The 27146-nt window shown below is 38.1% G+C and overlaps 1 protein-coding gene across 3 annotated transcripts in view; it reads right to left on the bottom strand.

Moving 5' to 3' along the window:
* LPIN2 (lipin 2) overlaps positions 1-23203 on the bottom strand; it is a 48067-nt gene extending 24864 nt beyond the window's left edge. Inside the window, exons 1-4 of one of the 3 annotated variants that reach the window (XM_069779097.1) lie at positions 23055-23203; positions 7764-7964; positions 4483-4578; positions 715-1013 (exon numbers count right to left, since the gene is read on the bottom strand). In XM_069779097.1, coding sequence (XP_069635198.1) covers positions 715-1013; positions 4483-4578; positions 7764-7955 — 587 coding nt within the window. In that variant the 5' untranslated portion in view covers positions 7956-7964; positions 23055-23203. Of the gene's footprint in view, positions 1-714; positions 1014-4482; positions 4579-7763; positions 7965-13806; positions 14154-23054 lie in introns of those variants that run through there. The other 2 variants (XM_009925850.2, XM_009925847.2) reach the window with 2 other exon arrangements.
* Positions 23204-27146: the final 3943 nt, after the last annotated feature.

The following is a 27146-nucleotide window of genomic DNA, read 5'->3' as shown; positions in this document are numbered from 1 at the left end:
AAAAACTAAGTCCACTTCTTTTGTTAAGCAGCCTAAGAAACTTCCACATAAAACTGATGATTAGGCCTTTCCTGGATTTTAAGCATTTATATGCTTGATAGCTTTCTTCTATTACTATAATCTTTCCTATTACTCATACAAACTTCTTCATCTTATTAGTATGTGCTACCACTTTACTGCAAGCTCGACTTTACTAATAGTTTATCCACTTCAAAATACAGGACTGATTTTTTTTCTCCTTTATGACTACACACACGTAAAGAATTCTCTTTACTAATGTGAAGGAGCATTCATTTATGTAGTTTTCAGTTACCAAAGTAAACTTCAAGTTACAGAGAAGTCAAATTCAGATGTGGTATACTACAGGCATTCCACACTGCAGTTTGTGTAGAGGTTACCAAACACACCAGAAGACCACTCTGCCTTATCAGAGCAACTACACCAAAACTTTTTCTCAGTCACACAATAGATCATGACAACACTTCTTGACCAGAATGGGCTTAATTGGATTTCATGTTCATAACAAAATAGTCAAACTTGAAGGATTCTCTAAAGATGTGGAAGGCAATGGTTTGGAGTTTTGTTTGTTTGAGCAAAAGCCTACCCAGAGCCTATTGAAACTTATGCATTACTTGCATAGAAGAAAGGTACCAGTCACCTTTTAAATGTTCAGTGATAACAGTGAAAGCAGTCAGCAAGTATCTGATAGTTTACCTTAGGGGTTGAACAGTTTTTTCATCATCTGAGCTTATTTCCATTTCAAAAATCTCTTCTGTCCCAGTAGAAGAGATCTGATCTTCCTTCCTGCTATCTTGTTTATATTTCTTTCTTCTTCTTTTTTTCTTTTTCACAGAACCTGGAGTGAATACAGTCTCTGTTTCCACAGACTGTGGAATTTCTGAGTTTGCACATGTCCTCTCATTTTCACCTGATTTCAAATGATTGTCAGTGTCTTTAAAAAACTGGTCTTCAGTGGGTATTGGAGATGTTGCCAAATATGCAGGAACTTTTTCCTAAGCAAAAAAAGAAAATAAAGACAGACTATTTTTTTTACTTTGTTTTGTGCACACAGGATAGTTGTCAGCTACAGATTAATCCTTGCATCTGTATTTAGACAAAAACCATACAATAGCCCAGTGGTATTGAAGCTGATATCCAGAAAGCAACCAAGTTCACTAGAGGGATCACAAATAGTTCAGAAAAATGAATGTTAGTATACCTACAGTTTCAGATACAAACAACTGATTTTGCTAGCAAAACAAATACCCAGTCAGTGGAATGTTTTTGAAATTAGCTGCCCTTGAGCACACCAGTTCTATCCATGCTTAGTAAATGTGTTAATAAAAATAGGCTACTTAAATCCACTGCTATTTATTTTGAAACAGATTCATAGAAAGGTGTAGATTGGAAGGGACATCTGGAGATCATCTGGTCCAGTCTTCTGTTGAAAGTAGGGCCTGAGGTTAGGTTATCCAGGGCCTTGTCAAGCCAAATATTGAGTATTCCCAGTGAGGGAGAGTCTACCTCTTCTCTAGGCAACATATTCCTGTGTTATACTGTTCTCATAGTGAAGGATTTTTCTTATATCCAGCTGGAATGTCCCCCTAATGCCCTTTGCCCTTTGTCTTATCATCAGGCATCCTTGTGAAGAGAGTGCCTCAGTCTGCTCTATAACTACCTTGTAGGTATTGCAAGACTGTAGTTAGATCCCCCTGAGTCTTCTCTTCTCTAGGCCAAACACAGCCAAGTCCAGCAACCTTTCTTCCTATTTCAACTTCACCAAACTTCTGATCATCTTAGTGGCCCTCAACTAGACTGCCTCCAATTTTCCATATCTCTCCTGAACTGGGAAGACCAAAACTTAGTAGACCAGAACTGTGTTCCAGGTTTGGCCTAACATATACTAGGTTGAGTGGGACAATCCCATAACCCTCCATCCGCTGGCTGTATTTCTGATGATGCAGCCTATGACACATTTGCCTTCATTGCTGCCAGGGCACACTGCCAGCCTTTACAGCAGACATGGGTTTCATTCAGTGAGATCCCAGCCTGTACTGCTGTGTGGGATTCTCCCAACCCAGATGCAGACTTCACACAAGGTTTAACCAAGATACACGTGAATCTTGTTGGTCCAGTCTCCCAGCCTGCCAAGTTGGATCTACATGGTGGCTCTTTTTCTGGCCTGTCTACATCTCCTCTGAGTTCAGTGTTACCCACAAAATTGGTAAAGGTGCATTCAGTCTTGTCATCCATGTCAGACACTATTTATGTAAAGTATCTTTCAAAAAGAAAAACTCAACTATAATTTACTCGCGTTAAAACCAACAAAAAACCAACCCTCAGTTAGTTACAACTCACTGGCCTTTGAAGGAACAATTCACAATTCAAATGAATGAAAAGTTTTACCAATGGACTGCCTGTGGTTTATTTACATCATAACAAGAAATTAAAGATACTGACACCTAGACTGAAAGAAACACACTGTGAAGGGACAAAGTGGAACAAAAAGAGAATGGAATTTGCATAGTGAGGAGAAAGAGAAAAAGTTATGGAGCTCAATTTCATGGCAAGAATAGAACTAATTACAAGATGCCTGCTATTTTACAGGACTTTTATGCAGAAGGTTAGTCAGGAACTACACTGTGGTAAGAAACAGCCAGACCACTGATACTACTTCTGATGTGTTCACAGTCTGAACTGCTATTATTTAATATTAAATTCAATTTTTCCATTGAGTTAAGAGTTACAGACCACTGGTTGTAAAGTAGAGAGAAGTGGAGAAAGGAGAACAAAATACAGCCTTATACAGCACTAATGACACAGAGATTTTGCATTGTGAAAAACCTCCGAATAAAATGACAGCACCTAAAATAAAGTTAATATTCTGTACAATTAGTGATAAATAATCCAGAATAAGAAGAAGAAAAAAAAAATAGAGGAAAAGTTGAAAGAAAACTGGCCGAAAAATGATGCCTGAAAGTTACATTGTAATAGTCCTGATTTATGTGAATTGAGGCGTCTGGTGTTACTTCTGAATGTCAAGATGTGAAAACAGCAAAGACTGACCACTTGAAAGAAACTTTCTGAATCCATTGAGAACTCCATGAGAGCTTTATCGTTTATACCTTAAGCATAGCTTCAAGAGGTGACCACAAGGACACACTGATCCGTAGCAGAAATACTAAGAAAAAAAATGTCTAAAAGTAGTAAAAACAACTCAGTCCTCTGCTTTGTAGCTAACTTGATCTATAGTTTTGTCATGAACTACCAGCTTTCTGGAACACATTATACAGATGAAGCACTCTTGTTATAAGTTAAAATATACTAAGCAAGTGCAATAGCTCCTTTAAAACATTGTACTGGGGACAAAGGTAGCAGTTATCACCCTTGCTTTCTGAAAGTCTTAAGACTGATCAGTTCCCATCAATGGCTGACACAGCCTATATCTATAAAAAACTGCTTCCAGCTTTGATTTTAATCGTGATGTATGCTAAAACAGAACCCAGCCTTCCTTTCTCTTAAATGTTATGAATCCTTACCCCAAGTTATTGTTTAGGGTCTTAATGCTTATTTACTCCCTCCACTTTAAATTATATTTAACTCCTTTCAAAATGAGAGCTTCCTCCAATTCCTCACAGTAAACAAGTAGCACCCTAAACTAAAAAGTAGATCAAGCTTATTTCCTTGAAAGACTCTGATTCCTAATAACAACAGAAAATTAACACTTCATCTTTTACTTCACCAAGACAAAATTTTTTTCTCTCTCCTCTAACCAACTATTTTCATTAAACCTTTTGGAACTTTGTATTTAGATCTTCTTTCCTTCTGTCTTGCTGAAAAATGCCAACAGATTCAAAAGTGATCAAAACCAAAGCTCAGGACTGATAAATATTGTGATTAAATAGCTCCCATATCCTTAGGAAATCACGCTAAAAATGAACCATTATTCCTGCTTTTCAGAGGCCCATTAGCTTCCAGCTGCAATAGGTTCTTGGGAAATTAATTACTGTATGATAATACAAGAAGAATTCTCAAGTTGAAGAAGTTACTGTTAACTGGTCAAAGTTTCATAGATAAAATCATGAAAAACTGTGCTAAAAATAAGACAAATTAAAAATATGCCAAAATAGACAACCATTATTAGTACAGAGTTCAGTAGCACAAGCTATAACAACTTCAGGCAAAAATTATTATAAGGCACTGCAATCAACAATAATGAATATATTAAAACAAAGTAAAAAAAATAAATTCAACAAATCTTTCAAATAATGCTCTAATAAAAAAAAAGTTAACTTTATTATCACTGGTAGCAGAATCATACAAAGCACCAAGCAACCCGGAAGCATGAGTGATGTTAAGATTCAGTCATAGAAAATGTAACTTTTATGAAAGCTACAATATCGACAACACTATATTAAGCATTTTTAACACATTACTCTGTTAATACTGCATTGTAGCAATCATGAAGGACAAAGCACTTACATTTTCCTCCTCAGTTTCTTGCACAAAGAAAGCTTCTCCATTGTCACCCAGTTTCATATGAAGATCAACAGCATCACCATTAATTTCTATATCAATCTGTGGAAAGAGATGATTTAATGTAAATTATTCATCACAGGGCAAAGCACTGACCTCAAGGCCCATTTAGCTCTGACAGTAAACTTTGTTCCATTGTATAATCATGTCTCTTTCTCCTCCATCTGCTTTTTGAAAGAAGTCTGTTACAATAATGGTCTTTATTTTGTTAACCTGCAAAATACTTCATGTGCCTAGCCTAACACCTAAAAGAAAAATTGGAAAAAAAAATCCTAAACATCTGAAGACTGAATCTTGTTCAACTAATTTGGAGAGCTAGAAGCATAAATAATAATCATTGATCTAGTCTTTATTTCCTGGAAGAATAATTGAGACTGTTCATGTTCATATGTTTAAAGCTCAACCTGAATTGGGGCCTGATATGAATCTGAGTCCTGAATACCAAAAGTTCAAGACAACAAACTGGAAGCCTCCTGGAGGCAGGCTTTGTTTCAAAGGGATAGAGATTTGCCACGATTATTTATGCAACTCAGTTAACATTGTTTCAGATTTTCCTGCTTATAAGTTTATGGGACCACAATCTTTCTGCAACCATAGTGCTTTTGTCAGAGGAAGAATGTTTTTATACTCATAAAAAGGTACTTTAACTTAGATTACATTGCACAGGAGAGATTACCATTCCCCACATGTATGAAATAAAAGAAAAAAACAAATGTTCTTCTGAAACCAAGATACAACTGTTTTAGTTCCTCCTCTTTGTGAAATCTTGCGCATCCAGTTAAGTTCTATTCAACATTTTTCCAAACAAAGTGTGTTCAATATTCAGATAAAATTACCTTATTTTTCAGTAAATCTGCTTATCTAAGGGTATGTGTATATCTGCATTTAGCCTAGGTAATTAAAAATAATTTAATACATGTCAGAGAGAAATGCAATGGACTTGTCTTACTGCAGAAAATGCCAATGGCATTTCAGGTTATATATAGTTTAGACACTTTTGTCAAAAAGAGACCAAGTTAAATACTGTAATTGCTATGAGATATCCAGTATGTACATTACTCAAGTTCTAGTTTCCTGCCAATACAAAAGAAAAAATTACACCCCAAGCCATACAGCTAGTATTGTGACATGAATACTCATATTCAGTTAGTTATCATGATATGAAATGGCCAGTCAAAAAGGAAAGAGGACTAATTTTAAGATTTGCACATGGACTGCCAAGAAAAAAAAAAACCACCACCATCACAGTGCTAAGACAGACAGTATGCATGTATCCTAGTCCACTCCATTATTTGCCCATTTATGAGAATAAAACCATTAGCCAAGGAAACCCAATCATAGGAGATGACAAATTACAGGTAAGATAATGAAACATGCATGGGGACTATACCCATACCCTTAAGATAACAGCTTTTATTTTTCCCCCACAAGAACTGAATGGCTTTGATCTGAAAATCATATTTATTTTGCTACTGAACACAGTTTTTTCTTACAATATTTTCTTGAATTTCCAATTCAGTAACATGAGTTAAAAAAACCCCAAACCTTAGTGTTTCTTTTTTTCAACCTTTACTTTATACAGATTTAGACAGACAAACATCCCTAATTTTAGTTCCTATACCTCATGCTGGTTTCTGGAGACTTCAGTATATATCTTAAGCATAGAAGTAAAGCACAGATATGCCTATTTTGTGTTCCCATACATCTTGAGACTACCAATTGATCTTAGCCTCATAACATGCCAGAGAAAAATGCGTACACAACGCAGTAATAAACATTCAACTGACAATTCAGAAAACACTCAAATGCAGAATGGTAACTCCAAGGATGAAGGAAGCAAGAAGCAGCAGCCATCCACTCAAGCAAAAGCTGAGAACTATGCTGATAGCCTAGTACAGCAGGTACCTAAAGTAGATGTTTCTACTGTTCAACAGCTATCTAGAGGTACCCAGAAGCTGAAATCCTCTAAAATTTGGTTCAGCTTCTCAGAATTGTAAAGACATTTAGCAAGCTCAAGTTTCAGATCACTCCTGTTGTATCTCACTTGCTTAGACATTAGAAAAAGTACAGCTATACCACCTCTCTTGTACCTTGCTGAAAAACTGTAACGTAATCTGTTGCAGAACTGTTAAGGAAAATCAACTTTTTGTCATCAGCGTGCTCATTAAGAAAAACACTGGCAAGTGGGAAATCAAAACAAAAAAATTAAACAGAGAAACTGCTGCTAGTCTGTGTTACTATGATAAACTTAAAACTTTAATGCATGTAACTACTAGTATGGACCGTTAACAAATAAATGGCCTAACATAACTGCTCTTTTAGTTGCACTTTATATCTTGGTTGTAAAAAGAGAATAAAGATGGGGGTTAGTTTCTCTGCAGTGACCTTTCACTTATTAGAAAAGCAGCATATAATCCTGAGGTTTTATGATCTGTTTAAATCAATCCATCTTTTGGGGGAAGACCCACCCACAGGCAATACTGCCATATACATTACTGTCAGTAGAGAGTACTGTAAAGTCCCCCACAATAGGTCCATTTTTCAGTCAAATTACAATTCAATCCAACCTACTCCCTAGGCATGATTACTAAAGCCTATGGAAAAGGTATGGCAGGACAACCTGCTCAGGTAGTGCCACAGTCTCAGACTGGCTGGACGGGGAATTGTACCAGGTTCTCTTTCAAATATGCCCACATAGGAATGAAGCTTCAGTCCCAGTTTTTATTGCTTATGGATATTAACAACTGCATTTTCTACTGCATATCAGCCTTGAACAGAGCTAACAAGGAGTAATATTTATGATACGTCACCAGCCCTTAAGACATGCTCTATTTGTCCTCCAGACATTCCAAAAACAGCTGCTTGCAACATCAGGGATCAGTTAAATGGCATTAAGCATTTCTTTCCAAGCATAATTAAATAAGTAAATAAATAGCCATGTAAACATTTTAAGACTGTGAAGTCTATATGTTTGTATTATTCTTTTTGCGTAGCTCAAGAGCTGTCAAAGCTTTTCTTTCACAGTATTTTTTTGCAGAGTCCTTAGATTACCACAGGAAGTTCTGTTTTGCATTCCAAAACTATTGCTCTGTACAGCATATATGAGAAACTGCTCTGTACTAAATCAGCCTGCTAACTGCATATGTGGGGGGCTGGGGAAGGAAGAGAGGAAAAAAGGGAATGCATTGGTATTCAAAACTTTGTTTTGGCCCACTTTCTGAACTTACCACTTTTTCTTTAGAGCGCAATACACCAAGCTTCCCAAATCGGACATGAAAAGGAGAACACTGGTATGTACCATCCTGTTGCCGGACCACAATGACATCAATGCATCCTGAAAGGGTTGCCTGATTAATGCCTTTGTACAGCTCCTTCACAGTTACCAGGACTTGTCCTGCAAGTTGTCCTACGTAGTTCATAGTCTGAGACTAAGGGAGGGGAAGAAAAAAAAAAAGTAAATGAATTTTTAAAATGTAAAAAAAATTTTAATTTTTTTTTAAAAACATCTAAATAGATGTGTAATATCATTTACCAATTACTCTGACTACTGTAACAAGCTTTACACAAATGCCTTGAAGAGTCAACAGAATTTTAAGTCAGTTCTTATATTACTAAGTCTCCAGAGTTATAAAACATATTCTTAATAGTTTATCAAGTTGAATCTATGATTATTTAAATATTTTTAAAAATTAAATGCTTCAAAATTTACTTTAACCCCAAAACCTAGATTCAAGTGATGCTTAATTACACAGACAAGCTAAAAAGACAAATTAATTCTCTAAAGATTGCTTATTTAATACAACTGATCCTCTATTGAAAATGGAGATAACTATACGTAAGGATGCAAAAAACCCCTTAGAAGTCAGGAAAAGTTATGTAGGGTGTACTACATGTAACTCTCCCTTTACAGCTCTATATTTTAAAAGAGGCTGAGTCACCCTAAAGAAATCATCAAAAGTTCTAATGGGAGACAGAGGAGTTTGAGAATGAGTGTGGAGAAAACAAATATGGAAGAAACCCAGTTGTCCTCCTATATAAGGAAAGCAAAACACCAGTGAATTTATTTGCCGTGAAACAAGTACTAAAACAAACCTATTGCAGCATAAAAATCATGAGCTTGTAAAAACCCTTCTTGAAAAAGCACTGCTATTGACCTTCAGAAGTTAAAACTGAGATGAGCAAGACTTCCACCTATGGTAGGTGATGCCAGGTACTAAAAGTTACCAAGACACTCCCACTAGCTTTTGATTAAATAAAACTACAATAAGTATCATCTATAGTTGCAATATTTACTTCTCTAAACAGCTTAGTGAAGCTTGTAGGTACCTATATTTACAAAAGCTGCTGCAGTGAAGTTTGGTCTGTGAAATCACAGTGAACCTAGCAACATGACCTTGTCTAAACACACTTCTCACCCATGAGAAGCAGATGACTTACCAGCTAACAATCCTTATTTCCACAGAAATTACACCTAAAGAATAAACACTAAATTCCAAATACTACATTTACATATGTGAAAAGCAAGTCTTAGCCAGGTTTACACACTCATGCAATATATTATTTTAACTGTAGAGAGTTATCTTGCCCACTAACTACTTTCCACAGGTTTCACAAAGTTTCAGTTAAGAGAAACAAATCTTTTGCAGTTTTTTGTGGTTGTTCATACTCCTGACATCAGAAAATTGAAAAAGAACAATATGTAGCCTAGGCAAAAGAATCTTACTAGATGAGAGTGGGGAGTTCAGGACAGAATACAAGGGAAGGAAGATGCACACAATAAGATCATGCTATAGTCAAACAAGATAAACAAAGAACACATAGAATCACTTATCAAACATTCTGTCTAATCCATTAAAAATACTTACGCGAATGAATGAATTTTGAATGACTGCAAATCTTTCAGACTAAGAATGCAATGTGAGCTATGACTGCCAATAAGAAATGAAGTCCACAGATTTCTCAAAACATCTGAGCTTTAATAGAAAGAAGAGGGAAAACCGTCAAGGTGTTCTAATGGAAACCTAAGTGCAATCCTTCCTCATTCTGCCCTCTCCCGCCTCCCACCCAAAAGACTGCTACAAGCTCATTTCAAAAATATCCAAGCAATTGCATGTCTCTGAAGCTAAAGGTAGTATTTGGGAGAACAAAGAGCCACTACAAACAAGCAAAACACATAACACTGAACACATAACAGAGCTTAAATTGTAAAAATTCTATTTTGGGATACATCTACAAAAAAAAGTCTACAGTGAATTTCTTTGTCTATTTGTTAATCTATTTTTATTAGCCTCTGAACAAGGTTTAGGATTTTTCTTAATGCCTCTAAACAAAAGTGTATTGCACTATAAGTGTTCTTCCTCCTGATACTGCTTTCATTATCTAGGTAATTAATCATTTCTGAGCCTTCAAAGTCTTCCTTACAGCAACACAGGGTATATTGCATTCATTCAGAAGGAAGCTACTTTTGTAGCATTTAACAGTATCAATATAATGATAAACATGCAGGAAATCTAAAACTACTTTCACAGACTTAGAGCAGCTACAAGTATTTTCTTCCATCTCAGGCTTCTGAAGTCATACATTACCTAATCATATTTAGATATTTGGAAAAAAAAAAAAAAATTCCTTCCTGTCCACAATCCTTAAAAAGGAAGATGGGAGTTTTCCAATCCAGATTTAGAACTGTTTTGTAATTATTCATGGAATTACTATGATAGGTAACATGCTAGAGAATTTTTTCCTGTAGCTTTTGTACAATATGGTTGATGAAGACAAAAAGAACAGACTGTCATTGAATGACTAATGAGATCAGCAGAATGGACTCCCTATCAACATTAGTGATTAATAAAATTCATTTTCATCTCTAAGTAGTTTCATGTACAACTATAAAATTGACTGCTTGCTAACAAAATAATAGCTCATGCTTGCTAAAAAGGGGAGGTCTCACTTCAATCCTTCCTCATCTGACCCTCTTAATGAGCTGATTTTAGCTCACTGACACAACTGGCAGAAGTCTACCCATTTTGTCATTGTTGTTGTCGGTGGCTTAGTAAGTTTAGATTAGGTCACTAAGAAGAACGTGACAACACCAAAGGCACACAGCAGCACCACAGAACTAGAAGAAAAAGGCTAGGGCAGGGAACTGAACATCTTTTGACAAGTGAGCTACTTGCTGCATCTCATGGAACTGTAACCCAAGACAGAAAGGTAGCAATATCTCTGCTTTACTGTTCAAGCAATTAGTCTCCCCCTACAATGACAGTCAATCTTTATTCTTTATTTTTATCTTAGGAAAAATTCTCTAACACATAGTCATTGTCATTCATGGTTATACATTGGCTGCTTCCAAGAGGAGTCTATAGTATTGGTTTACAAAGAAAAGTTGATTTCATGTCACCAAGGAGACTGAATCTGTTAAAAGAAATGTTTGGCACAATCAGGAATAGAAGTCCTTAATAGAGTCTCCGTTCCATATATTTCATTTCAGTGAATAGGACTTGAGAAGTGGACATTACCAAGGAATTATCTATCATTTAAGTAACACCTGTTTAAAGGATCAGAATTTCACACCAACTGCTAAGATTTAAGTTCAGTTGATAAATAATTTAATTTTCCTCACATACATGCTAACAGACCCTGTCTAACCACAGAAAATAACCCCCCAAAACTCCCACAAGACTGAAGCATTCACCTATTTTACATATATTCTCGTCTTCCTATAGCAAAAGTTCTCTCATAGATCTCAGTTATATTTCTGTAGCTCACAGCACAGCCACTTTTATGATCATATATAAACAGAATAACCTCTTACTTGTGAAAGTTATGAACTTTTGAACCTACTGAAAATTAAAAATAAAAATTAAAAATAAAGTAAGTTTACAAGGAAAGAAGCTTTTTATGATCCAAGTCTTAATGCAAACATTGTTTTGTACATTGTAAGTAAACAAAATTGTAGATCAGAAACTAATTTATATTATTGCTTATCATGTTGTAGTTCAGCTTTTAACATAATGGTTTACTTTGTAAGATAAACATATTATTTAAGAAGGTTCAAACTGTAGCAAGCAAATGATCAACCAGAAATAAAGTGTCACTACATAAATTAAACATCTCATGTTTCTCAGGTATCTCAAATGCCAATATAACCCCAGCTAGGAGATTTTAAAATTTTCCAGGGTTGGTGGGTTTTTTTTTCCTTTAAGTTTTATTGTATATTGTTAGAAAACTTGTGGTGAGCAGTACCAGATCTGACTATAGAGAGGGACAGTGTAAAATGTTGTGTGAATTCTTGCAAATGCGAAACAGCCTGATCACAAAATAACCAGTAAGACAAAGCTTTTCCTCAATGACACTCTATTTCATGCTTAGTATACATTTATTAAATGTCATTGTCCTGAAAGCAGACAAAAGTGGAGAGCAGTATGCCTTCATAATCTGCTACAAGAACCTAAAAGGCATGCCAGTTTCCAGTTCTGCAATTCAAGACAGAAGTCTGATGGACAAGACAAGCTAAGAAAGAGCAATGCAGCAATATTTCACAATACTGTTTAGCTTTTAAGTTTTATTTATTTTGATATCCAGCGTATATATACATTACCTGATGTAGTCAAATTCCAGAACTCTGCATAAAAGCTAAAGTTAATGTAGCTCACTGCTACTTAGTCTTCTAGGATGGCAAATTAGAAGGCTATCAATACCTAAGGTCTCACAGCAGAAAAACACTTACTGTGACTTTTGAGGCTCCAGAAAGGCTGATTTTTGAATGTTTAGGCAATATCACCTAATTTGCAAAAATTCTTATATCTGAATATATTAATACTACTAAGGTAAGTGCAACTGTAATTGGAATGGGGGAAAAGATCTCTCTGCCCTGTATCATAAAGACTTTTTTCTGGTAAGAAGCCATTACAATGCAAAAGGCAGAAACTGAAAGTGCTTTTTTTTTTCCTTTTCTTTTTTTGAGAGAGAGAACATAAAAGTAAATACAAAATAAGAAAAGAAAATATCTACTTTGGAAGTTCGAGAACTAAAAATAAAATTCTGTGCCTCCACCTATAAAATACTCGGATCAGTTAAACTAAAATTAACACTGCATATGTTGGCTGACATCCTCCTGTTACAGCAATGAGGAATCGAATGGCTCTCACAAATAATGATTAAGCAGTACTACAGCTCAGATTAAGTATCTAACATGCTCCACATGATAGATAGCCAAATTCTCAAAACTCATCACCAGGAAATGCTTACATTAGCACAACCTGAGCAGGAGGTTTTGTGGATAGGAATTATATCTATGTACCATTAACAAAGATGTTATCTTGCCTGCTACAAAACCAACACGTTTTCTTGAACAATTTTTTTTATGTTACTCAGTAATATCCATACACAAGTGCAAGGTATAATCAAAAGTCTGCCCACAAATTTGTTTTCTGTGTTTCCGGAGTACTGCTTTAGTAAAGGTAAACTGCATTTTTTTGTGTTCTTAAAGCCAACACCTTTTATACAGATGCACCCATATGAACGTGAATGCTACAAATGCCCAGTTCAACAACAGAAAGACTGCAAGTTACTCAAAGGCAAGCTATCAGATTGTTCTAGAGAGATACAGCTTTAGAGGGCATGAATTTTAACTATCACTGAAAAAAAAGGTTACTTAAATGTAGATCTTAGCTTACAAGAGAGTAGATATTTATACATGTCATTTATTTTGAGATACATTTAGAGGATTCGAAGATAGTCTAATGCCACATGATGTAAACAGTAAAGAAGTTGCATTTGTTTCAAGAGATTAGGTAGAAAAACAAAATTAAAAATATGCATAGTAATGGTTTCCCTCAATTTATCTCATCTTGCCTATATTTGTGTGTGTATATATATATATATATATATATTTATGAGGTAGGACATTTCCTTAACCAGAGAAAATCTTTAGCAAGTGTTTTACTAGCTTCTATTCTGTAACCTGAAAAGACTGGGGGGCAAAAAAATGACTATGTGAAACAGGACCACTACAGCATCAGGTTTACTTGGTAAAAACAAGCAAACAGAAACACCTTTGCTCCTAAGTAGAGATATTAATTGGGGTTTAGGATTGCTTCTAGTACTGCACAGAGCACTTATGGAACAAAAATGGGAAACAAAGTAAGTCTGTTGAATGCCTAATTAAAGTCTTCCATTTACTATTAAATATAGGCAGTCAGTTTTTACATATTTTAACTACGCTATATGAAATTATATACCCATGCTTGGCAATAAATCTGTCAAACTCACCAAGATTCCAGAAGAAACCCTTTCATGGGCAGCAACACTTCTATTGAAGTCATCTTCAAAACCATCCTTTTCTGAGAAATGCATCTCAGAAAACAGGAAACTAACTTTCCACAGTACAAGTAAATGCAAAGCTTACAGCCATAACAGAATGTTGTATCAGCATTTCTTCTCTTTCCGTAGAAGCAGAATTATGTAAATCTTCTGGTCTCTTAAGACAAAAATGTTTGATATACTTTCCCACGCAGTATTATGATTAAAAAGGAAGCGCTTCTTTAAGAAAGCTCACATAGAAACTCCCTCACCAATAGGCTTTGCCTGAAATGTCACAGCCCCCTTGCGCTCTTTGAGATAAGTAATAACACGGGCAGACTTTGCCATATGTTTGCACTGATAGGTAACGATCTTGTTTTACATCAGGTCACGTGACTAGCTGAAGCTCCCACGAAAAGAAACAGGGATTTAGTTAATGATTCTTAAGCAAAGTCTACACTAGCTCACTTGGAGACTTTTCGTCCACTGTTGCAACTTTACCACCTGTAGCAGCATTCAAAGTCCTAGTTCAGCCTGCTGCACACCTAATTCAAGAATGCCTGCTGCCAATCCATGTGCCTACTCCCTCCACTGATGGTTTCACTGGGCTAGCTAGTCACATTTTATAGGGCAAATTTTATGACATTTCCGAGTCTGGTATTTGTGGGCTATTTTCCCCCCTTTTTGAAGTTCCATTATAACAGTAAACTGAGACAATTGACGTGGTGTCAAGTTTATACTAAACCATACAAAAACAATGCACACCAAAATAAACATTTTTTCCTGTGGAAATTTTCCTACTTTCTTTAAACTGAATGTTAAAGCAGTATAATTTGGGTGTGTGTACAATACATACAAGCTTATTATATACCTAGCTCCATGACTAAGAATAAGAATTAATTTTTGATCTGAAGAATTTTGAAATGTCGTTACTTCTCTAAATAGCATCATGGATAGGGGAAATAACTGAAGTGTAGTAGTATAAGGAAACAATTCTACCCTTGAATGGGAGAGACATTCTCTGAGGACCATTAATATTCCCTCAACATAGACACAATCTCATTACCTAAACCCATGCATCTTCTCCTGACCCCCACGGTGTTACTTCGTGTCTGCTACAGAAGACTGTGGAGGACTACTTCTTGAATTACAAGTGAAAAAATAACCTAGGATACTACTACCATCTTCACTCTATCCTCTACATTTTGTAAATTTATGCATTAGACTCTGATGCCAGGAGAAAGAATGACATTACTGGATGCAGCAAAATGGCTTGTAGGTTTCCAAAATAATTAATGAACTACACTCAAGGCTAAAACTAAATTTGTCTTGATGACAAGCTCCTAAATTGAGTGTGGGGACTGCTACATCTGCAGTAAGGTTGCAATAAGCTGCAACCATATCTGGGCCCTTTTCTATACACTGAATAAGTTCGTATTTAATGTGGCTCTTCACAGGAAAAATTACTGGGTTTGTTAGCAGACATAACATGTATTTTCACAGGATTTTAAGAATTACTAGACACACTCAGTTTTACTCTGCTCGTTCATCATTCCTTTATCATGTGTGTTCCATTAATATATGGTAAAAACCACAGTTATGAGTACTATGTTATTTCCTTACAATTTACACAGGAAAATTAGCTTTAGTTTTGAAAAGCAAATACCCCATATTGGGAAGTAGTAGAAGCAATGTTTTTCATGCAACCCTAATCCAGCTCTTTGGTGTGGGTAGGTTCTTCTACTGTGGTTTATCCTCAGAAAGCCCATATTTTTTTTTCACTAGCCTCATGCAAGTTAATACTGCTGACAAAGATCAGTCATCATCCTATGTTCTTTTTTTTTCTCTGCTCTTTGTGAGTCTACACATCTTATCCCATTGCTCATTAGTCAAAATCCCTGATGGGAAGTATGATTCCATTTTTAAATAATAGTTTTCTACAGTAACCTTCATAATACATTTGATTGCATTAATTTAGTTTTACAGCATCCCAGAGACACAGTATTATTTTTTTCACCTATGCAATAGAAAACTCAGGCCAGGAGATTAAGAATTAAAAATACAGGGGGTTTTAGCACAGTTAAAACTTGACTTTGCAGAGTTTCCCTCCATTTTCTACCTCTTCGCATATTCAAAACATTGCTTCCATAGGCTACATTTGTAGCTGCTAATCAGATTTACATATCCCAGATGGTCATTAAAAAAAAAAGTCTGATTGCCTGTGAAAATTATATTTAAGTGATATGATTGTACTGTATGGGAACTGTAGAACAAGTGTGGCCAGAACACAGCTACAGGACATCTCCCCAGCTTTCATCAGTACATGTCACTCTAAGTTCATTCTAAGAAAGGAAGCAGAAATTCTATAGACATAAGCTTCTATCAGTACACAATCACAATTCACTCAGAGATCAGGATAAATAGGCTAAGACGAATGAGACAAATCCTTCTCTAATTAACATACCCTAATAGGTACGACAAGTATGGGACAACCATTATTCATGTCCCCTATGTCTCCTTTACCTCATCCTGACACAAATCATTTTACACTATCAATTTAGACTTAAGCACCACAGTTCTCAGTCTCACACACCCTGATATTGGAAAAGGTCCTTCCTCCCAAAGCTTCAACTCAGATTCCTAAATTTCACCACACTTTATTTTCATGCACTTTTTACACTTTGTCTATTGGGTGCAAATAAAGTGGAAGAATTCCCAGTTCTCCTACAGAGATTATGAAAATCAGACTGGGACTGAAAACACTCTCCTGTGGCCAAGTTCTTGCTCCTAGCCCTGGTCTGATGCATCTTCTTACTGAAACTGGAAATAAAGCTCTGCTCATTCCAGCTTGTGGTAAAATACATTCAATACAGTGTCTCTGTTACATTTAACTGCCAAAGTTTATCCATTCTCAATATGGACTTTTAAACCTAATTCAAAGGCTAATAACTTTGCAGAAATGAAATATATTTAGACATGAATAACAGAAGACAAAATGTATGAAGACCATCTGCCTCAGATCCCTTCTGAAAGGGGCAGGAGAATTTTTCTAAGAGAAAACAGCTACAGTTTTCCTCTAGTAGAGTGGAAACATACTATCAAGTTTCACTTTTTATTAAAAAAAAAAAATACTTGCTAAAATTTTCCATACAAAAGCTGAAGGTGGCTAATATATAACTTGGAATGAAATTTTCCATTTTAGCAATGTTACGTGCAACTAAAAATCAAATTCTGCTCAAAAATGCTGAAAAAGACTAAAAGGCAGCATAACCTGCTTTTACCCACAATTCCCAGCCATCCAAAAAATAAAAATAATGAAAAAACCCTACCACAAGTAATAATAGCATGGTACTAGAATCCAAGCAGTTAACTGATGTTAGAGAAACACCATTGCCCACTAAACTGGTGGTTAAAAATGAATAAAATCAAATGTCTAGTTTTCCATCTACGATGCAAGATGGTAAATTCAATGCCTTCAAGATCTCCTGTCAGGTAGAGTCAAAAGACATTCAAATTAGAATATTTTCCAGTGCAGCTTAAGTATTTTTTTATCTCCAAGGGAGAAAAAAAAAATAGATAGCAAGAAAGGAAATCCGCTATTTATTTGGACTTAGCCCTTTTGTAATGCGTCAACAGTTATATCTCTATGTTCTACTATGAATCATCTGATTCCAGTATTATGGCATCTTTCATTGTATTAATTTGAGCATTTTCTTTTTCTTTTTTTTTTTTTTTAATTTACCTCTTTTTCTGTTTACAAAGGAACTTCAGTGAGAACAAAGTATACTTTAAAAGTCCATAAAGTGAGTTTTACTGTTAAAATGATCAGTTCAATCAAAAACTGTCATGGTTTAACCCCAGCCAGCAACTAAGCACCACGCAGCCGCTCACTCACTCCCCCCCATCCAGTGGGATGGGGGAGAAAATCAGGAAGAGAAGTAAAACTCCTGGGTTGAGATAAGAACGATTTAATAGAACAGAAAAGAAGAAACTAATAATGATAATGATAACACTAATAAAATGACAACAGTAGTAATAAAAGGATTGGAATGTACAAATGATGCGCAGGGCAATTGCTCACCACCCGCCGACCGACACCCAGCCAGTCCCCGAGCGGCGAATCCCTGCCCCCCCACTTCCCAGTTCCTATACTAGATGGGACGTTTCCCCGCCCCAAGTCCCCCCAGTTTATACACTAGATGTGACGCCACATGGTATGGAATACCCTGTTGGCCAGTTTGGGTCAGGTGCCCTGGCTGTGTCTTGTGCCCCTCCAGCTTTCTTGCTGGCTGGGCATGAGAAGCTGAAAAATCCTTGACTTTAGTCTAAACACTACTTAGCAACAACTGAAAACATCAGTGTTATCAACATTCTTCTCATACTGAACTCAAAACATAGCACTGTAGCAGCTACTAGGAAGACAGTTAACTCTATCCCAGCTGAAACCAGGACAACTTAGGTTACATGGACACAAAAAGTTCTTATGTACATGAAGACCTTAACTTCTTTCAAGGTACTGAAAAGAAGTAACTGGCTAATCCAAGAGTGCACCCCTTGGGAATCTGCATGGCCATATCCCACACAAGTGCCTGCCACACTTGACATATCTGTTTCCAGCTGCACAGACACTTCTACAGCCACATCATCCTTGGCTGAACTTATTTCTAGACACATACCACAGAAACCAAAGTTTCTGAATAGAAATTCCATCTATCTCATTTTTACATAAGATGCAAGAGAGCAGATGAAGCTTTTCCTGTATGTTTCTAGAAAGCACTAAGCATTTCCCTAATGAGCAGTCCCTTATCTATTTTCTCCATTTTAAAAGGTTTCTTTCCAGGCACTGATCTGCCTGAGGTGTACTTATATTTTCTTACAACCTTCCAGAATTTAAAAGTCAAAGCAAAAGAACATAGTCATGTATTTAAGCATGAAATGCATCCTGATCTATTAGTGGTGAATAATTTGGTTACCTTTAGAATAGGTACAGGAATATAAGATCTGAGACCAGTACATACCTTCAGGTTGACAAGAAAGAACAGAAATATACTAACTCTGAGCAACACATATAAGGAATACCCCAAAATTTCTAAATATAGTGTATATAAACAAGAAACCTTTTCTTACTTCATAAACTCTCATATTGTTGAAGTGATGAACATGTACCAATAGAGAACAACTTCCATAAATTTAATTTGCATATACGACTTGGTGACTTTGTTAGAAAATCAGGTAAAAAATGCTAGTCTTAGAGAATCCCCACACAAAGGTATTCACAGCATGAGATCTTTGAAAGGGGAAAATTAGATATTGCTGAGCAAAGTAGCATACGTTTACTTTCACCAAACACAATCTACTTGCATTATTGAGTTTTAATGAACACTGAGATCACATTTGTCTGAAGGATGTATCTGTTCACCCCTAGCACACAACAGCATGTCTGCGCACCATCTACATGGGACATGACAAACCTGCAAAGCAGCCTCAGATTTCTTGTTTGTGTTAACATGCTCACTTTTCATTTGGGGAATGAATGGCTTCAAGTCAAGTAATTTTTTAAATCATTGTATTTCAGTTCACATCACAAACTAAATTCTATTGTTAGCCAAGTAAGAGACAATTACTTCCATTTCTAATGGAATCTCAGCTACAATTCATTATTGGAAGCACTTCTCTGAAAAAATTTTGCAAAGAATCCTTTACACATTTCCTTTAAGAGGCCTTTCATAACTGTCAATCTAGAGGAAGTACATTTCCTAAGGAGACAGTTATGCAGTCTAAAAAAAAGACAAGAAAACCAAAAGACATGGCCTAAGTCTGGCTTAGCATGTGCTGGCTTCAGCCACATATACCAACACACAAATGTCACATGGTACACTAGAGACTTTTCTATTATTACTTTGCATATGTCCAATTCTGGTATTGAACTTAAGAACTTTGGATAAAGAAAAGGGCCAGTTCCTCAGTTAAAAATCTTATCCATTCACTCAGTACAGATAGCAGCAATGAGGAAGTGTACCTTAGTTTGGGGAAAAGGGTGACTCAGGGCAACTTCTAGCAGTTAATGTCAAATTACATTACTGCAAATCTGAAAGCAACTGATAACAATAAAAAACTTAACCAGGAAGGGGAAGATAGCACCCTTTACTTGGAAATTCCCTTGAAATATAAACACAAGAAAAAGTTAAATTTCTGTCAATAATAATAATAAAGTCCCCCAAAAGTGTGTTTAAGCTCTGTCCTCAAACACAAAGACGAGCTGACTTGACTTGACATGACAGTTTCATATTAAACCAGCCTGCCTGCACAAATTGAAATATAAGTACTAACTTTACTACATACTAGGGTGTTTGTAACAAGCGAGATAGCAGCTAGGTGGAATAAAAACTCATTTTTAAGTGATTCTTTGCAAAAGCAGCAACATTTTTACTATGCTTGAAGTGGATAATTTTATTTACAATTTTAAAAAAACTCTGCTTGCCTATATAACAGTGAGATATTTACAGAGATGACATCTCTGTGTTACTGTAGAACCTTAAAATGCAAATTCAATGAGATCAAAGGTTCATAAAGAAAGTACTCCTGGTCTGCACTGTCACCTGCAAAATCATTGGGATATAATATGCTACTATGTTATGTTCTCAGAACTTGCCCACTACGGGCATATAATGTATACACTTTAGACCTGAATTTGATCACAAACATTATCACCCACTGTTCTGTATAAGCCTGAAACTATTTTCACTTTGGATACATGTAACATGCAGCACTGAATCTCACACCAGGTGTCCTTTCATCCCTTTTCAGACAGTTACATACAATGTATTTGCAATTCATGATATAAACAATCATTAAAAGTTACTTTGTATATAAGCCAAAGCTATTTTACCAAAAAAAAAAAAAAAAAAAAAAAAATTCTATGCTCACACACAGACAACGAAGAACTGTCTGTTTTCCTATATGCTGTAATCTTGCACTTAAAATGTAAAAGACTGGAAAAGAAGAAAATTATGATCTGGAGTATTAACCATGTGAGCATCTTCCAGAAAGAGAGAAACAAATGCAACTAATTCAACCTCTAGCTTTGATAGAGGTTCCCTATGTGGCTTTGAACAAAATCCTTTCAGCTTTATCTGATCTAGATTGCAAGTTCTCTGGGGCAGAGACCAAGTCATAAAGCATGTGATGCAAAGAAGGGCTGTTCTGGGCCTCCAGATACATAAGGATGTGTCAAGTGCAGTAAGTACAGTTTCCCCATAATTGATCATGGCTCTACGCTAGTGGAAAGAAATGCTGGCAGTAGGGAGAAAGGACAAAAAGTTCTCTGCACTGAGAAACTGGAACATTTCACATGTATGTCTTCCAAGTAAATAATAACGAAGAACTAAATTCTGTAAGAAACTGAAATGTTAAATACTAAGAATAAGACAAGTTCAAACACCACCTCTTCTACAGGCTCTTAAAAACCCCAAATATTTTGATACGCTTAACTGAAAAGTTATGCTATGAGCTTAATAATTAATACTGTAATTGCTTATGAGAGCCTTTCAGCACTATCTAGTTATTCCTACTGAAATTAAGAATAATACCACATAATACAGCACTCAAAGTTCCAACATTTTGAGTTAATTTAGAAACTTTTTAACTTCAGCTTATCAGTTTAATATTCTACTATATAATAGTAATATGCTTTTACAGAACACCTCACAGATCATTCCCTTACTCCACCCAGGTAAGGAGATCTTCCTTGATTTTTGCAAGAGATGCCAAAATTGTTTACATTCCTTTATGTTCTGGGATGCAAAGAAACTATAGCAGGGGCTAGGAGAGAAGGCACAACTGATGGCTGTGGCTGGAGCTAGTTGCTTAGTATGCATACAAACAATGGTTAGGTACCTACTGACTGACTGACCTCCCCACACTTTCAGTAACACAAAGTGAAGGCATTTTGTGACTGACTAATGAATATCTGTACATTCTTAAAATGTGTATAACACTACACATTTTTTCCTCTTTCAAGACATTTTTGCAAACATTAAGAGCTCAGTATTCAAAATTGTCCTAGGAAATACTATTACAAAGTATAAAAAACCAAACCCAAACAAACAAAAAAACCCCAGACCAACCCAAACAACTGAGTTCTGTAGGATTGTCCATCTTCTCTGACTGTATCCTAAACAATACCATATACCATTATGGGGTATGGCTAACAAATTCTTTCTCGTAACAACAATGGAATTTTTTGGGAGAAAAAGAAAAGTAATCAGACAACGTGCACATACAAAGTGCAGCCAAAATACAGGTATATTTATGACATCATTTTGTTGGATGGAAATGCCCACGTTTAAACAGCATATTGTCTTGCTCTATTAAAAATCATTGATGTCTGCTACATGTACTCAGTAACCACTTAATGAGAGGAAGAATGCAGTTCACACAAATTAATTTAGACGTGCACTTGGCAAAAACGCAAATACATATACAAAAAATGCGGACGGTGTACTTCCAATGATTAACGCTTCATACTCCCTACACCAGTAGGGATAAACACAAAGGAGGAGTGCCCCCCAGGTAGGCAAGTTAACTGCGTGAGTGTAAGCAATGTGTATCCGTAAAACGGAAGGAGCTCGGGCAGCAAGGCACGTATTGCGATTTTTTACATTTAAGAGTCGCACCGCCAAGCAGAGCCAGTAAAACCGACGTTTCAAAACGGTACGCCGCCCTCCTGTCACGGCAAGGCTGGAAGGCAGCTCCAGGGGTCACCCAGCCCCGGCCGGCAGGGCAGGCAGAGTCGCAGCCCCCCGCCCCCGACCTAGCCAGCACACCTGGCAGCCATGGGATGGGAGGGGATGTTTCCCCTTTCCCCCCCGCTGCCCCGCACACCGGCACAGCCTGGCTGCCACCGGCCTGGGCTGCGGGGAACCCAGGGCAGCGGCTGGGAGCGCAGGCACCGCCGGCGGGCGGGCGGGCAGCCCGGCCAGCCCCGCTTCCCCACGACGAGAGCCCTCTTCGGGGAGGGGACCCAAGCCGAGCCGGGCCGGGAGCCGGGGCAGCCCCTCCGCCACCCACCTTCCCCTGCAGCTGTCCGGGCTGGCTGGCTCGCTCGCTCGCTCGGCGCCCCCCCCCCGCACTTCTTCCTCACACACAGGCAGACACCCTGCCCCCGTGCGCGCCCCCTCCCCAAGCCGACTTGGCGGCGGCGGCCCCTTCTCGCTTACCTCGGGCGGGGCCCGGCGGGGCCGGCGTCAGCCGAGGAGGGACGGATGGATGAACGGAGGGAAACAGACGCGGAGCGGGCGGAAGAGGAGAGCTCGGCTGGATACGAACTGCGCCAAGAGGCAGCGGTTGGTGAGGCGCGTGCACGTCCGCGCGCGCGCTGGCGTCGGGTTGGAGGGTGGGGGCGCGCCGCCGCGGCGCGGGCGAGTGGGCGGGCGAGGGCGCGTGCTACCTCAGCGGCGCGGTCCCGCCTCGCTCCGGGCGCCACGTGACCCTGGGGCGACGCAGGGGAGGGGGAAGGACGCGCGTGCACGGGGCGGGCGGCGGCGGAGCGGGAGCGGGAGCGGCGGCGGGGCGCACGTCGCTGCTGCCCTGTGCTGTGCTGTGCTGGGGTGGGGGCAGCGGGGTCGGCAGCGCCACCGGTCCCGCGTAACTTGCGCCGTGTGGGGCAGGAGGTGGCTGCGGGCGTTTTGACCGGCGCCAGCGAAGCGGGACAGAGGAGCAGAGACTGTGACGACCGCGGCCTTGCTGAGGCAGTCACCCCCGGCCTTGCCTTCTTCGCCCGCCCTCCTCCTCCTCTGCTTCCCCGGCGCTGCAGAGCCTCTCGGCGGGTGTTGGGAGGTGGCGGCCCGGCCCCGTGTTGGTGTCGCAAGCGCAGAGCGGTCGTGGCTTGGGTGACGTGACGCATCCCAGCTACCTACCGCGGTGACTCGGTTGCCGCCCGTTTCCTCAGGCGCGGGGCTGAGGAGATGGCGAGGAAGTGCTCTCTGCAGCTATTTATAGTCGTAATCTGAGCTGTGTCTTAGAATTAACACCTCGTGACGGGGATGTTGCAAAAGAAACTCCGCGTTCGGGGCGTTTGCCGCTTTATACGTCTGTCACTGTATCCTTCTTTTGAAGGTTACGTGCCAAGGTGTTTTGTTGTTTTTGTTTTTTGTTTTTTGTTTTTTTTTTAATGAAAGGGTGGAACTGCAAAATCAAAACGTGTCCAGCAGCCCAGGTATTTATTTCAGCTCAGCGGCTTCATTGCCCATTGCTTTTGTGATTCACACTGCTGCTCGTTGAACTTGGCTTGATTATGTGTTATTTACTTGAGTCACACTATTGCCCAGAGGCCCCAGATGATACTGAGACATAATATGTACTAAAACAGGATAATATTCTCACCCCAAACAACTTGGAGAAGTAGCATAATTGGAAATACAATTTAGTTTTCACGAGTGTGAATTAAGTGTTCTAACACTAGTCATGTTACTTCTTTATTTTACTGTACTTTTATTTGTCCACCAATTACTTTTTCGTCTGCTAATCTGTTGACAAGAGCTTTGTTAAAAGCTGGCCTTGCCCCACTTGGTGTTAGAGCCATTTGGGGCTCTCACATAGGTTTTATATAACTGTCACATAAGAAGTCAGGCTAGTTAACAGAGAATTCAATGCAGCTGACCAAAAGACATGCTAGCATGCAAAGTAGTATGCAGACAAAGTTTACTGTGATAGTCCACGTATCTCCAGAAAGATCCTTGACAATCTTTTGTACCAGTCCTACAAAGAGATAAGATCTGTTTATTCATCTGTACCTCCTGGGACAAGCTGCCTAAAAGATTATAGTCAGTGAGTTTGCTTATTTGCAAATAATATATTTAAATCCCTTTGAGCATGGAACTAAAAAAAAAAAATCTATCTCTGCATAACATGCAGGCTGGATTTTTAAAGAAAGAGTTCATGGAAGAAGACAAAAACACAGAATTACATGGATAGGGTGACTACACCATACATAGGTAAAAAGAAAGAAAAGTCAGATTTCACGCCTGCTCATTTTGATAATGTTATTGTTGTGTCAGAAATTCTGAGTTAATTTTGGAACACTTTCCAGGACTCAGGGTATATGGATGCAATACAGACTAATGGAGCAATTTTCCACCCTTCAGTGCAACCCTGTTTCAGCTGCAGCAGTTTTCTGAAGAGGCCTTCCATTTGAATATAATGTCATAATAATAATTACCTAGCCACATTAGCATAACATCTGTCACAAACATGCAGTCTGTGCTTCAGCTAATAGATCATTTCCCTGCTTTACTGACTTCTTTATTTGGCGTCTTAGTTGCTTAGTTCGTGAGGGTAACCACATTAGCGGTTGCTATAACAGAATATTTTTACTTGTGTTCCCATGATCTTTGTTGGTCATAACAGCAAGTGATTTTTTTAGTTGAGGAGATTCTCCTTTCCAACACTTGACAGCCTGGTTCACAGGGAGGTAGGAGGTAGGGGCTAAACCTATCATATGTCCTCAAATATCAATTTTAAGATAGATCCTATTATTAAATTAAGCCTAATCCAAAAGCAGGCTAGCTTCTTAGGTGGCAGAAAAATCTTTACTTGAAAAGGGGTAACAAATTGATATGTTATACTGTTCTATTTCACACCTGGAATAGGCACTTCTGATTAAAAAGCATTTATTTGAAAACACGATGTTTTCCCTTTAGGTAGCCTTTTCCGTGCCAAAATTGTCATCTCTAGACAATCGGAAGGCTACAGAAGTAGACAGCCCTCAGTATTTTCCTTTTGTATTCTCTACTCTTTTTGCACTTACACATAGAAGATTATAATCAAGCTGTAAAAATGGCTTGCATTTTCCACAGCTGTATCAAGTGAGATTTGTCTCCATTCTGACCGCATGGGCTTACACACCATAGTGGTGTAGATAGAATCTCTCTACATCTATGCATGATTTGCGGTCCTTGTTGAACTATAACTCACTGGTAGTTAAATCAGGGCCCCCAGGCCACAGGAAACCTGCCAGTTCATTTACGTTCATTTTGCCTTTTCACCACAAAGGTCACTGTTATTTTCCCCGTCAGGGACAGGGGAGGGTGTGATGAGAACAACTGCTTACTTTTTTTTTTTTTTTGGCGGAGAGGAAATAATTTGAAAGCGTGTTACCTAGTGCCATACATGCTGACATTTGTAGATGAAAGAAAAAAATGACCTTTTGTTTAGTTGTTACAGCAGTTTAAAAAAACCCCAGTCTTTGACCACTTAAGGCAAAAAAAGCTGACATCAGTGATGAGGTATTGTTATGTCATTTTGCCTGTTTGTATGCATACAGCACCCAGAAACCATTGTTTGGATCAGTCTTTTATTCCATATACACCATCACCACTGCTGATATTACAGCAGTCAGGATATCCTTAAACTTTTTTTTTTAATTGTTGTTTAGACTCTGTTATGTCTTACCCCTAGTAAACCTCAGAGACTGCTTATTTCTGCATCTTAGTCACGACTAACACATGTCCTCTCAGGAGTATTTCAATAAGTTCTCTGAGATCAGAATGACATTATGACAGGATGTAACAATTTAGTTTAGTTTATCTTTTTAATCCCATTTAACAGTTGGAAAAAAATGAGGAAAGTTAATAGCAAGGATTCAAGGCTGTAAGGAACTGTACCCTGAGCCACCAAAATATTTAAGCACACTGATAGTCCTGCTGTAGTTGATGGACTTGTTTGTAGGTTTGGGATATTTGGTTAAGTCAGCACACTCAGATCAAGTCTCATGTGAGCAGTATTTCTCCATTCTTTGTCAATCATTATCAGGTGTTCCACAAACCATTTTCTAATAGACAGGGTTTCAGGCCTCCTGTTAAGAGGTTCCTTATCCTTGCCAAAATCATGGCCTAATTAAGTAGGAGGCTTTATTCTGCTCCTGTTAGTATGAGTGATGAAACAGTAAATGGAAATGACTGTGTCAAATAGGATGGAGGGTAGAAGATGCAAGGTGGGGAAAGAGGGAAGGAAAGGTGTTGCATTTGAAAATGTGCAGAAGGAGAAAGATTACAGAAAAGACATCTCACATAATGAAATAGGAAATGAGACAAGGGGAAAAGGCAGTGGAAGATTGCAGGCAAATCTGGTGCCTTCCTTCCTCTCCTTGCCATCAGTCTAATCCCCTCACCATCTTTCTCACGGTACCTTCATCTCCAGAAGCTTTTGTGGAACGGAGTAGTTTAACGTTTTTCTCTTTATAGCTTTTGTTGCTCTTTTCCCCAGGCCAACATTTCACTTCAGTTCTTAAAGCTTATTGTCCTTTTAGCAAG

Source organism: Haliaeetus albicilla, chromosome 3 (genome assembly GCF_947461875.1).
Source record: "Haliaeetus albicilla chromosome 3, bHalAlb1.1, whole genome shotgun sequence".
In the NCBI taxonomy this organism is placed as follows: domain Eukaryota; kingdom Metazoa; phylum Chordata; class Aves; order Accipitriformes; family Accipitridae; genus Haliaeetus; species Haliaeetus albicilla.
Note: the sequence above shows the minus strand (reverse complement) of the source record. Positions and strands in the feature narration are given on the sequence as shown.